Source organism: Myotis lucifugus, unplaced genomic scaffold (assembly GCF_000147115.1).
Source record: "Myotis lucifugus unplaced genomic scaffold, Myoluc2.0 scaffold_6, whole genome shotgun sequence".
Classification (NCBI taxonomy): domain Eukaryota; kingdom Metazoa; phylum Chordata; class Mammalia; order Chiroptera; family Vespertilionidae; genus Myotis; species Myotis lucifugus.
In genome coordinates, this window is record NW_005871054.1 from 14,874,461 (window position 1) to 14,887,588 (window position 13,128).

The following is a 13,128-nucleotide window of genomic DNA, read 5'->3' on the forward strand; positions in this document are numbered from 1 at the left end:
CCTTCCTAGCCCAGCCCCAACGCTCCCTCATCCCTCCCTTGGCTGGGGTTACCCCTGAACCTCTCTGCCTCTTCCCTCCTCCATCCTCATGGCACCTCTCAGGGCAGGACCATGTCTAGGAGGGTCTTGTGAACTGTGACGTGTGCCCTCGGTGTGCCGGGCTGGAGCTCAGGACCCCAGGCTCTGGGCACCGCTAGGCTCTGCCCACACCCCCCAACACCCCGTGAGGGGAAGGGTCTTATCGGCAAGAGCCGCCCCCCCCCCCAAAAAAAAGATGATAATAAAAAGTAAAGAAAAAGCAAGTTTTTTCAGGTCTGATATGGGTGTTTGACTTCTGGTAACCCCGCTCCGGGGTTACTGCAGTTCCTCCCGGCGGCAGGTTGGCAAGTGCCCTCTGCCCCCTTATCTGGGCCGGCTGGCCTGAGGATGACACACTGGCAGGAAGCCCGGCTGGCACCTGACACAGGAGGCAGGGGGGTGACTTCTAGGTGAGTTCACACCGTGCGAGGGCACAGGGTGAGGGCTGGCGGGTGGAGAGAGTGCCCGTCCTCCTAGGGGAGGGCTGGAGGGTGGACACTGGGAGGAGGAGGATGGGCAATAGGGCCTGGCACACGGGCTGGGAATCCCAGTTCTGTGCCTTACAGCTGTGCAAGGTGTTTAACTCTTTGGATTCCCGTCTTCTCATCTGTGCGGATGGAGGTGACCTTGGCCTGGCAGGGCAGTGAGGGTCAAAGGGACACCCTGTTTGGTGGGGTGCCCCAGGGCCCTGTGTCTGCCCTCAAGGAGGGGGTCCCTGTCATCATGCTTATGGTAGGGCCCTTTCTACGCCAGGCCGTCCTGGGAGAAGGCTGGGCCCGCAGCCAGCTGTGGGGTGCGCCGTGGCCGCTGCTTCCCCAGCCCTGGCACCCGGGTGCGGCCTGCCCAGCAGCACCGCGTTCTCCCGCACTCAGGGCTGGGCACCTGCTTTCAGGGCCGGCATCTGGGAGGCAACTCTCCCCACAGGAATGAGGACAGTGTCCATGTGTCCCCTGAGGGCCACAGGCTGAGGGCTCAGGACCCAAGCAGAAGGGCCTCTCCGGTGCTGGCAGAGCCATTTCACATCTAGAGGTTCACTGGCTGAGACCACCAAAGGCCCCAAGCTGGCCTGCACCCCGGGCCCTCCCCGCCCCCCCACCCCCCCACACCACCCCACGCCTTCTGGCTCACTGCCTCTGTGGATGCAGCTTTAAGATTCCCTGGAGGCCTCCCAATTTCAAATATCCTGTTTCTGTATAGAGCAGTGGTTCTCAACCTTCTGGCCCTTTAAATACAGTTCCTCATGTTGTGACCCAACCATAAAATTATTTTCGTTGCTACTTCATAACTGTAATGTTGCTACTGTTATGAATTGTAATGTAAATATCTGATATGCAGGATGGTCTTAGGCGACCCCTGTGAAAGGGTCGTTCAACCCCCAAAGGGGTCGTGACCCACAGGTTGAGAACCGCTGGTATAGAGGCTGAATAAAGGCCATGATTCCAGACATTGATCCAAACTCTCTTGTATTCCACCCGCTCCAGCTTGGCACACGTCAAGTTTTTAATCTTGTGTGTGCAGAGGGGTGGCTAGGTCAGCAGCTGCCTTTTTCAGGCCACATTTCTAGCATTTGATGCTAGCTCCCACTCTGCCCACCCCCACCCTCAGTCCCGCCCCCTAATCTATCCACCAGGCTCTGGGGAGCCCTGTGTCCCAGGCCACGGCCTGGCTGGCTCACCGTAGAAGTCAGCGGGGTTGCTGTAGCGAGGACAGGGGTGGCCAATGGCGGTGAAGTACTGGACCATGTGCTGGGCCGCCCCCAGGTAGATGGTGATGCCCGACGCCATCAGGAGGACCAGGTCGAACAGCCGGAAGATGTCGGAGCGCGGCTGGTGCAGGGAGATGAGCACCAGCCGGTTGCCCTTGGCCAGCCGGGACAGGGTCTTCACCAGGTTGTGGGCCGTGAAGCTGTCGAGCCCCGAGGTGGGCTCATCCAGAATGAGGATTCCTTCCGGGGGAGAGAGGAGCCTGGTAAGTGGGCAGGAGCCTGTCTAGACCAGGCTAAGCCAGGTGGGCGACCCAGGCCCCCCATGCCCGTCCGGCACCCACAGCCCTCACCTGGGTTCCACAGAAGCTGCACCCCGATGCTGACTCTCCGCCGCTCGCCCCCCGACACCCCCCGCACGTAGGTGTTCCCCACGCGCGTGTTGGCGCACTGCCGCAGCCGCAGCTCCGCGATCACGTCGTCCACCTGAGGACCAGAGGGGCCCGGGCCTCGCTCAGGGCCAGACGTATTTTGCTCCAAAGTATCAAAACACCTGCGTGTCTGGATGGGTTTAAAGCCCCAGCCTTCGTTTCCCTGATACACTGTGTCCCCTGACTCTGCCCATGTGCGGATGTCGTGTGTTGGGAATGTGGCTGTGACTTGGACACAAGGCAGATGGACTCCCTGCCCACACGGAGGACCACAAAACAAACGCTCATCACACATTATGGCACCTGCTGTGAAGGGAACCAACTGGGCTGAGGTGGCTTACAGAGGGCTATGGGGCTTTAAAGGCTGGTGAAGGGCAGGGCTGAGCCTACAATGGATGGATGGATGGATGGATGGATGGATGGAGGGATGGATGGATGGATGGTGAGCTGGGTTGTTCAAACCACTGGTGGCTGGGTCCTGAGGCAGGGAGGGGGAGGATGTCATGGTTTTTGGGGACATGGGGTCAGTTACCCTTTTGTCACGCTGGGCCTGGGAGAAGGTTCTGGGCAGGCGCAGCTGGGCCACGAAAGCCAAGGTCTCGCGGACAGTCAGGTTGGGGAGCAGCTGGTCGTGCTGGCGCACGTGGGCCACAGACTTCCTCACCAGCTGGGGCGTGCTGGGCTGCCCGTTGATCCAGATTTGACCTGACTTAATTTTGCCACCGTGGCCTCGCCCAGTGATCACGTCCAGCAAAGAGGCTCTCCCACAACCTGCAAAGCCACCAGAGACATCCCTGAGATCACAGTCTGCGGGGCCAGCCTGGAAGCCACGGTGACCCTGGGCTGTCGGTCCTCACAGAAGGGACCGGTCCTAGGGAAGGGGCACCGCACGCAGCCCTGGATGGGGCAGCCCAGCACTGGGGCTCCAGGCCTTTGCCCACAGCCAACCTGAGCACAGTGACGCGGGCATAGTGATGCTGGGGGCTGAAGCCAGGCCCGCCAGGCGCTGAGTGGCAGGAGAAGGATGGAGTTTGGGCTGCCACAGGCCTGCCTGTGCCTGGAGTGTGTCCCCTCTCTCAGAAGCAGGGCTGACGTTAACTGCACAGGGAAGCTGAACTATTTGGGGCTGGCAACTGTGCCAGTGGCATTTCACCATTCAACTCGTTTGGCTCAGAAGCTGGCTTTGTGGGAAGGACTAATTTGAAGAATTCATAGGATGTCTTTTAAAAAATGTGAAAGTGAATCTATTTTCAGAGATTAGGGAGAAAAAATAGAAAAGAAATAAATGTGGGAATGATTTTAAAACTACAGCACAGTATACATGTGTGTTCTGAGTTCCTCTCCACCTTTTACATGCTATTATTTTAAAAAATTTAATTGATCTTAGAGAGGAAGGAAGAGATAGATAGAGAGAGATCAATTTGTTGTTTCCCTTATTTATGCATTCATTGATTCTTGTATGTGCCACAACCAGGGATCAAACCCACAACCTTGGGGTATTGGGATGACGCTCTAACCAACTGAGCTACCTGGCCAGGGCCTACATGCTCTTATTTTTATCAGTGATACTATTTACTCTCTCTAAAAAACAACAACAACAACAAAAACACAACAAAACAATGATCATTGCTCACAAATGCATACCACCCACTTCTGAATGACGTAGAGATCGCTATCGTTTGGGGAAGTGACACATTGCACCAGGATTCCGGATGCTCGATAGACTCTCTTTGACAGCCATTTAAACCGTGAAAGAGAACTGGGCTCAGGGTCTGAGAACACCTTTGGGACAGAGCTGGAAAGAACCTGTCTGCTTGCCCCAGGTGGGAGCCTGCCTACAAATCCCTTTTAGAGAGCAAGTCTTCCAAGCTGTTTCCCAACAAGGAAGGTGCCAACACATGTCAGGTAACAGGTCCTTGGCACAAACCAAGCGCCTCCTGCAGGCAGCCCCGGGGCCTCTGTGCAAAAAAATAAAAATCAAGAAGTTTCCCCAGGGACCCTTCTGCACAGGGATCACAGGTTTTCAGGGTAGAAAGGGACCTGCACGCTGCCTCCTGGATGCACCTCTTTCAAGGTCCCTGAGAACTGAGGTGGAGCCAAGCAGCCAGGAGAGAACCGAGAGAGGTGGGCCCTGGCCCTGCTCAGCCTCGGACATCAGCTCCAGGTTCTGGGAGCGCAGGGGACTTTGCCAACATTCGCCGGGACTGTGGGATTCCCAGTCAGGAGGGGAAAGGCCATGTTTCCCAAACAAGACTTGGTGAGTGTTAGGTCACCTCTGACTCCCGGTCTTTGGGTGATGGCACCATTTTGGGGCTCAGCCCATCTGGGTTTCCAGATGACCTAATAAATTCATGATTCTTTACCCCTTTTGGCCTCGTGCGTTCCTCCTTCGGCAACCCCAACAGTGAGAGCAGTGGGTGCCTTTCCAGCATTTGGTACGACTGGGGAGACCCCCCTGAACCAGGAGCAAACACTTGCATTGGAGATCCTCATAAAAGGGATCTCTGAGGCAGTAAATTCATTTATGGGAGAACACCTTTGCACTGCTGATTCCATAGAAGACGCTAAAATGCCTGGGCTGTTTTTATTTTTTAAATTATAACTAGAAACTGATGAATAAAATAGATCCAGACACATAGAAGCATGGAACAGACTGTGTAATCTCAGGGGGAGTGGGTAGGTGGGTGGGAAGAGATCAACCAAAGAACTTGTATGCATATATGCATAACCCATGGACACAGACAATAGTGTGGTGAAGGCCTGGGGTTGGGGGCAGGGACCTGCTAGAAGGAGTCATTGGGGGAAAGGGGACATATGTAATACTTTCAACAATAAAGATAGAAAAAAAACTATAACCAGAATTATTTTGTCCGAGTGGAGTAAATGTCACAGGTATTATTGATAAAATTTTCTAAGAAATCATCTTAATAATTTTTGCCAAGTAAACATGAAGCTAACCCCACTGAGCCTATGGTCAAAGGACCTGGAGGCTGCTCAGTGCAGCATCTCCCAACCAGGGATGCTGACAGCTGCCGGGCTCTGGGCAGCGAGATGGCCTGGTAACAGCCCATGTGTCTCCTAGAGCAGTGGTTCTCAACCTTCCTAATGCCACGACCCTTTAATATAGTTCCTCATGTTGTGGTGACCCCCAATTTCATTGTTACAAATTGAACATAATTAAAGCATAGTGATTAATCACAAAAACAATATGTAATTATATATGTGTTTTCTGATGGTCTTAGGCGACCCCTGTGAAAGGGTTGTTCGACCCCCAAAGGGGTCGTGACCCACAGGTTGAGAACCGCTGTCCTAGATGATTAATTCTTGAAGAGAAAGCAGAGAAAACAAGAAAAGCCACCAGGAGTTAGAAACAAAAATAAAACTGGCCTATGAAGTATCTACTTTTTTTCTCGTTTAGGTCAGAATTGCAGGGACGGGGTCACAAGCAGCTAGGATATGACCTGTGGGAGTGTTCCAGTGACAAAGTACATTTACACACATTTGATCTTTGGCAAGACAATAAACAGAACTTCCCGATGCGAAGATTGTAAAAATTTGGAGCTGATGTTTAAAAAGTTGAGTAATCTGTCCTTCTGGTAATGATTAATGAAAGGAAATAAAGTGCTGTCTCTAACACGATGTAAGGGAGAAATTATTCTTTTTGAGATTATAATCAGGAGACCAAAGTTTTAGGTCTGCATGAAATGTATGTCCTTGGAGTGTGTGTGTGTGCGCGCACATGTGTGTGGGGGGGGGGGGGGCGGGAGCAGAAGACAGGGGAAGACATTCTAGAAATATGGAGGGCTAGATAATTTGAAAACCCTCCTGTGAAGATGCTTCCAAACAGGTAAGGAGAAAGAATGGTAGGAGACAATGATGAGAGTGGACTCTGGTCCCCGAGCCCCCTTCCACCCCGCCTTCTGCAATGCCAAGTCTGGCCCGTGGAAGTGACTGTTTGAGGCCCTGCAAGCATCTGGACCTGTGCAGATGGTTGAAGTTTGGGCCCAGAGTTGGAGGGGCTGTGTCTACCTACTGTCTGACCGTAACCGGAATCTGATTGTGGGGGAGCCATGAGTGCTCTTGTGGGGGAGGAGTCCCCTGAAAAGCTCATTCACTTCTGAAGCTGCCTGAGGGTCTTGGGAGGTTTTCGACTTGTCTCAATACAGGTGTTACACTGCAGCTTCAAAAGGCTCCGTCCTGATTCCACACCAAGGCTTCTCAGCAATTGCCTGAGAGCTGGGAATGGAGCAGCAGAGATTGAAACCCAGGTCTGTCGGCCCCAGAACCTGTGCTCTCACTCTGCTGTAGTGTTCTACTCGTCAGTAAGGGTTCTGTGAGAGCATCCATTTGTCCAAGGGACCATTCTGCATCCCATTACCTGCCCTTCGCGGTACCTGAGCTCCCTATGATGGCCAGCATCTGCCCACTCCTCACTTTGAAGCTCAGGTTCTGGATGCCCAGCTCACAAGAGTCCTTGTGAGAGGCCCAAGGCATCTTAAACTGAGCCAGCTGCTCAAACCAAGGCACCTGGGAGGCCGCATCCACCTGTGGGGAGACATCAGAAGGTTCCTCAGAGAGCTGGGGGCTCGGCAGCTTCGGGAGCTTCTGTTCGGCTCCCTGCAGGAGCCCTCCGCCTGCTGATACAACAGGCCCGTGGGGCTCCCCACCGGGCTCTACCAGGCACGGAGGCCGAGCCCACCCTCCTGAGAACCTGGAGCTGCCATTTCCAAGTCTGAAGATAACACATGGGGAACGTGTGTTATAGCAGAACAGAAATAAAGACACCTGAAGTAAAACGATGCCTTCACTCAATAATAATAGGAATTTACCGAATGTTTACTCTGTGCAAGGCCTTGTATTAATCAATTTATATTCATTATCTCATTCAATCTTCATTGCAAACCTCTTACCTGGGTATGATTGGAATCCCTGTTCTAGTAAAGCTCAGAGCAGGTAAGTGCTAGTAAAGCACAGAGCTAGCAAGTGGCAGTGCAGAGAGAGGTCATGGCATGGCTCATGAGCTTGTCCCTACTCACCTCCACAGGAAGCCAGAACTGGGCCTTCATCCCCGGCCCCACCGTATTCCAACTGGGCCACCTGGGGCCTGCCCCTGGGGAAGTGTGGGAAAGGCACTTGCACTCTGATGTTGTATTAGCTCCAGGGACAGTACATTTAAAAAAAGATTCAAAAAGTGAAAAAAATCTACCTAAAGTCTGTAGTTTAGTGACTAGTCTCCTACCACTGCAATACCTTCGTTTTGATAACTGTGCTGCGGCCTACGGGTAAGCAAGATGGTAACATCAGGGGAAGGGGGACAAAGGGTAATGGGAACTCTGCACTACTTTCGCAACTTTTTCAAAAGTCTAAACTTGTTTCAAAATATACAGTTAATAAAGCGTCTTAGAGATTTTTCTCCCCACAGGTTCACACAGTTTGCTTCAGGTTTTAACACAAGTCTCTGTTTATGCCTGGAAACCCCCGTGCCATTGAAGGGGCCTCCGTGGGGCTTGCACCCACCCCGCGGGGCAGTAGCACGGACCCTGCTCTGTCTTTGGGAGCAGAGGGCCCCCTTCCCTGCCACTTAGGCAGCGGTTCTCAACCTGCGGTTCGCGACCCCTTTGGCGGTCAAACGACCCTTTCACAGGGGTCGCCTAAGACCATCCTGCATATCAGATATTTACATGACGATTCATAGCAGTAGCAACATTACAGTTATGAAGTAGCAACGAAAATAATTTTGTGGTTGGGTCACAACATGAGGAACTGTATTTAAAGGGCCAGAAGGTTGAGAACCACTGCACGTAGGGGACTGCTTGGCCCTCTCTGCCCGCTCTTCCCACCTTGTTCTCAGGTGTGCCTCTACCTGGTAGCTGAGGCCCTGGACCTCCAAGGTGTTGGACGGGCCACTGTAGGTGAAGTACAGGCTGTTGTCACTTTCCGAGGAGAACAAGCTGTCCTGCAGGCCCTGCAGGGAGACATGACAAGGTGGGGGGCTCTTTCAGAAGCTGCCGAGGACACAGGATAAGCTGGGGGGAGGCCCGGCAGGCGTGAGCAGCAGCTAGTGTGGCTGAGATCCCGAATTGGCAAGACATGGATTTGGGCAGGCGGAGAGAATGGGAGCCTTGATGAGGGCACATCTCCTCTTCCCGTAGAGACAGCTTTAGGACACCCCTCACCCCCCACCCCCAGTCCAGCTCCTGGCTGGGAACCGGCCTTTGACTTGCTCTTCCCTGCGTCTGACTTGGTATCTCCTAATGTCCAACAGGCTTTCCATATCAGCCTGTGAGAGGAAAAGCGCTAGTCAACAAGCCAACGCTCCGAGTTTATGAAGACACCATCCTTAGGAGAGTTGCATCTTATTTTGATGAGGAGTTTTGCGCAACAAAGCTACTGAAAATGCTGATGGGAGATTTCAAAGGAAGTCCCTTTCTCCTTCTCCTGCTCCTGCTCCTGTTCCTCCTCCTCCCCCTCCTCCTCCTCCTTCTTGTTGCTATTATTGTTGGAGTGGTGCTGTATTTGAACGTCCATCAAACAAATCGATGCTTTGTGGTATCAGCTGATACCTTTGAATGGTACTAACCATCTGCAGATCTGAATTCCTTCTATTTTATCAATTCAATCATTTAATCATTGCAGCCTAGAAAAAAAAAACCCTGCCCAGGAAAAGTTTCCGTTTTTTAATGCATTCAAATTTCCCTCTATTCTGCAGGGCAGGGAAAAGTATGTACTCGCTAACGAGTTCCTGTTGCCTCTAGTCTCCTTCCCTCACAGATGCCAGTCGCACGCGGGTGCATTCCTTCAGCCAATCAATCAAGCATCCAACGAACACTTATTGGGAGCCCACGTCACGTTTCAGGCATGGACTTTGGGATGTGACCGTGGAAAAGGCAGTCTTTGAGGAGCTTAGATTTTAGCGGGTGAGACAGGCAATTGGGATGGAGCAAGACAGGCGAGGCGTAGAGGCAGGTTGGCCTCAAGCAGCCAGGCAGGGTGTACTTTTGCTGTGTATACAAGGTGCTGTGTGGGAAAACAACACGACTTATGGTTTCTGTGAAAATAACACCAGCCAGTCTTTGTGAAAGCCTCGCTGCGATGGTGGAGGCGAGAGGTCCTAGGAAAGGACCTTCAGAGCAGAGAGCGGAAGGAGATAAGTACGGTGACAGCCAGCGGCAGGCCCCCTGCGAGAGGCCCAGAGATTTCTGGGAGAGTCTGGAACCAGCAGACCATCGCTACTTACCTTGTTTAATGTTAGAACTACTACCATTAAGATCCTAAGTTATACAGGAAAACGTGCGAAGGATAAACAGCTCATTCGGCAGAAGGCCTATCTTTGGGGAACAGAACGGAGAGGGATATTTAAGGGAGGAGGGTAAAGGGGGTTTGGGGTCGGGCTCTTGGTGAGTACACGAGGGTTCACTATTCTTTCAACTGAACTGTCTGAAATATTTCAAAATGTGTTTTTAAATGGAGAGAGCTGGCCAGCGAGTAGAACTCCAGCTTTCTACTTCTACCTCGACCACCAGCTGCTAATGCCTCTAAGACATGAGCCAGGGGTGGAGGTGGAGGAGGTGAGAGGGTCCGCACCCTCGGAGGAGAGAAGGAAGCTCCTGGGAAGACCAAGAGCAGATCAGAAAGCTGCTGGGTTCCAGCCCGGCCCGGCCCTGACCCTCCCCTACCACCCCCACCACCAGCATCTGTAGCACCTAGCTTTACCATTTAATTTTGTTACCTTACCAGAGAGTCTACGGGCTAATAAGCATCCTGTTTGCTTGTTTTTAAACAGCAAATATCTGCAGGAAGGATAGCAGTCAATGAGTATAAGGCATGAGTTAGCTCAGAAATTGCTTCTGCGAACAAACATCTGGCCCTCCCCAGGTTAGACTTCTGGGGGAGGGGCTGCTGAGAAAGGAAAGTCGGACAGTTTGGAGTCGGGAGGCGATCTCAAGCCGGGGGCGGGGGGGGGGGTCCACTTTCCAGTTAGGCAGGTGCTCTGAGGAGGTGAGAGTGTTGGGGCTCAGAGGAAAGAGCATCCCCTGCGCCCTGGACCGGTTGGGGCAGCCCAGACCCCAACCACCCTCAGGGGACTGTGCCTTCGGGAGCAGCACAGGCAGCTCGACTTTCTGAAGAAGAGCATCTGTGGCCCCTGTTCCATGTGAAATATTTCCCTGGGCTCCCAGGAAGGATTTGTGAGACTCTTCCTGAGGTTTTGACAAACTCGCTGTATTTTTCAAATACTTAAATATCTATTCGGCTGACATCTTAATCAGTACGACTGTCAGAACATCACTGGGATTTCTGACAGGTGACACCCGAAAAAGCAAAAGCAGGTTTATTTGTAGGTAACCGGCTCGGCTCCTGCTGGGCTACACTGTAATTTCTCCTTCTGTTAACTTCTGATCAAACTCCTCAGCCGGAGCATCGAGAGGAAGGAGACTGGGGAGCACAGAGCACAGGGTCCTCCGTCTGAGAGGAGGAGCCCGTGCCCTGGACAAGCAGTGACGTGCTGAGGACACACACAGGCTTTGCTCTCGGTGGAAGGGACCAGCCGGGCCCCTTTCTAAAATGTCCCGCTCAGGTCTCACACAGCTCTGCCCTGAGGCCTGGGCCCCTCTCATCCTCCTCTGGTCAGGATCCCGCCCATGGACTGAGGCGTCTGTGGCTAAGGACACTGGCCACCCCACGTACCAGAATCTCAAAATTCCCCTGAGCAAATGACCGCAAGTGCACTCTCAGGGCCTGGGTGGACCTTGCCCAGGCCCCTCCTCCTGACGGACAGTACTGCCCAACTGGGCACCCCAGGCCACGGCGGCATCTGTCTGTGGAGAGTGTTTCTGGAATGTGGGTGGGCAGGGCGGGTGTGTGAGGTCACGTGTGGAGCTGGGGGGTGGGCAGAGGAGGGAGACAGGCTGTGGTTTGGGCTGGAAGCTGGTTTCCCTGGGACAGCATATTCTAGTTGTCCCTCCAAGAAGTTCTAGAATTTTTATTTTATTTTTAATTTATTGGTTTTTAAAGAGAGAGAGAGGAAGGGAGAGGGAAAGAGGGAAAGAAGGAGAGGGAGGGAGGAAGGGAGGGAAGGAGGGCGGGGGAGGGAGAGAGAGAGAGAGAGAGAGAGAGATTTGTTGCTCCATTTATTGATGCATTCATTGGTTGATTCTTGTACGTGCCTTGACTGGGGATCGAACCAGAAACCTTGGCTCATCAGGATGATGCTCCAACCAAATGAGCTACCTGGCCAGGGCTGAAGTCCTAGAAGTTTTAAATTTACACCTGGCATTCCAGGTTGTGGGGAAGGTACATGAAGGTAAGAGGATAGACACTATTTTTATTTAATAGTTTTTAGCTTAACTTTAAAATATCTAGACATATGTTATGTAGCCTCATCTTCTGGTTCTCTTGGCACCTCGAGTAACAGGATTGGAGAAAAGAGAATGGGCACCACGGATTCCTGCCTGCATTCCTGGAGGTCGGCTTCCTAAGCCATGGTGGCTGCACTGTCAGACCCTCTAGGACAGTGGTTCTCAACCTTCTGGCCCTTTAAATACAGTTCCTCATGTTGTGACCCAACCACAAAATTATTTTTGTTGCTATTTCATAACTGTAATGTTGCTACTGTTATGAATCGTGATGTAAATATCTGATATGCAGGATGGTCTTAGGCGACCCCTGTGAAAGGGTCGTTTGACCGTCAAAGGGGTTTCGACCCACGGGTTGAGAACCGCTGCTCTAGGAGAAAGTCAGCCACCGCGGAGTTTACATCCTTGTCAGGCTGTGCGCATGGCAGTCACGGCTCCTGGGAGTCATTTCCTGCTGGGCTCGGCCCCTGGGCATTCCCAGAGCAGAGCTGCTCATCTGCTGTGGCGGCGAGCTAACCAGGAATGGTGGGTCCCTTGGGCCTGGCTCAAGTCAGCAACTCAAGGCCAGCCAGGTGGCTGTGGCCTTCCCCATGGTGTGTGGCGTCCTCGGTGACTCTTGTCTCTCTCTCTCTCTTTCCCAGAGGAGGCAGACACAGGAAGGTAGGGTCGGGTGAGGCAAGGTGGAGGGTGGGGATCAGTATCCTTTCAACCTTCCCATTTAGCCTCCAGCTTCAGATCCTGCCTACACCCCAATTTTAGTCGAAGGCCATTTCTCCAGTGAGCATTTCTTATGTGGAATGAGGGCAGAAACCTTGGACCCCAGCCTCTCGGCCCCTGGCTGCCGCCTGTCCCTTCCAGCTCTCTCTGGGATCGCACAACTGCCTGCTTTAGCCACATTTTGAGCATAAACCCGATGTTCCCACAGACGTCACCTGCCATCCATTCTCATGGGTTTACTGCTGCTGAGATCCTGAGCTCAACTCCCAGGAAATGGAGTCCAGCTGCCTCGGTCTCATTCTTCTTGTGGACAGAAGGTTCCCGAGGGAGGAAAATAAGGCCCCATTCACCCGCACCCGGCAGGATGGAGGTGATGCCCCATCACTCACCGAGGCATCCTGGGGAGCAGCCCTGGTCTGCAGCCCTCTGTCCTCCGGGGCCGTCTGAGCCATGGGGCCCGGCAGTGTCGGCGTCCCTTGCTGCGATTCCTTTGGCCCTTAGCTGCCACCTGCCAGCGCCAGTGTTTTCTCTCTGTCCCGGAGCTGAGCAACCTCTGGCCCTCGCTTGATGAGCCACTGTCTGTCTCCCAGCATTCCTCTCTGGCCAACCTTCCCACACACACAGCATGTGTGCTCTGCCCACTGCCAAGATAACACACGACTCTGGCTAAAGGTACATCAGATAATGCCACCTGTGGCCAAGCCCCTTCCTGCCGCGGGGCAGGCCCAGCGAGGGACTCCGGGGCCTGGTGAGGAGCCGGCGGGCCGTCAGCTGCTGGCTCCTCCGCCCAGGCCACTCCGGGAGGTCAGGCACCAGAAAGCCCTCTTGTCTGTGCTGCCTGTTGACC

The 13,128-nt window shown here is 53.2% G+C and overlaps 1 protein-coding gene across 2 annotated transcripts in view; it reads right to left on the reverse strand.

Moving 5' to 3' along the window:
• The window catches only part of ABCG8 (ATP binding cassette subfamily G member 8), an 18,051-nt gene extending 5,318 nt beyond the window's left edge, over positions 1-12,733 (reverse strand). For both annotated transcript variants that reach the window (XM_014447759.2, XM_023745893.1), the window contains exons 1-6: positions 12,671-12,733; positions 8,075-8,176; positions 6,606-6,756; positions 2,744-2,982; positions 2,134-2,266; positions 1,754-2,023 (exon numbers count right to left, since the gene is read on the reverse strand). In XM_014447759.2, the coding sequence (XP_014303245.1) occupies positions 1,754-2,023; positions 2,134-2,266; positions 2,744-2,982; positions 6,606-6,756; positions 8,075-8,176; positions 12,671-12,733 (958 nt within the window). The remainder of the gene's footprint in view (positions 1-1,753; positions 2,024-2,133; positions 2,267-2,743; positions 2,983-6,605; positions 6,757-8,074; positions 8,177-12,670) is intronic.
• Between the last annotated feature and the right edge of the window lie 395 nt (positions 12,734-13,128).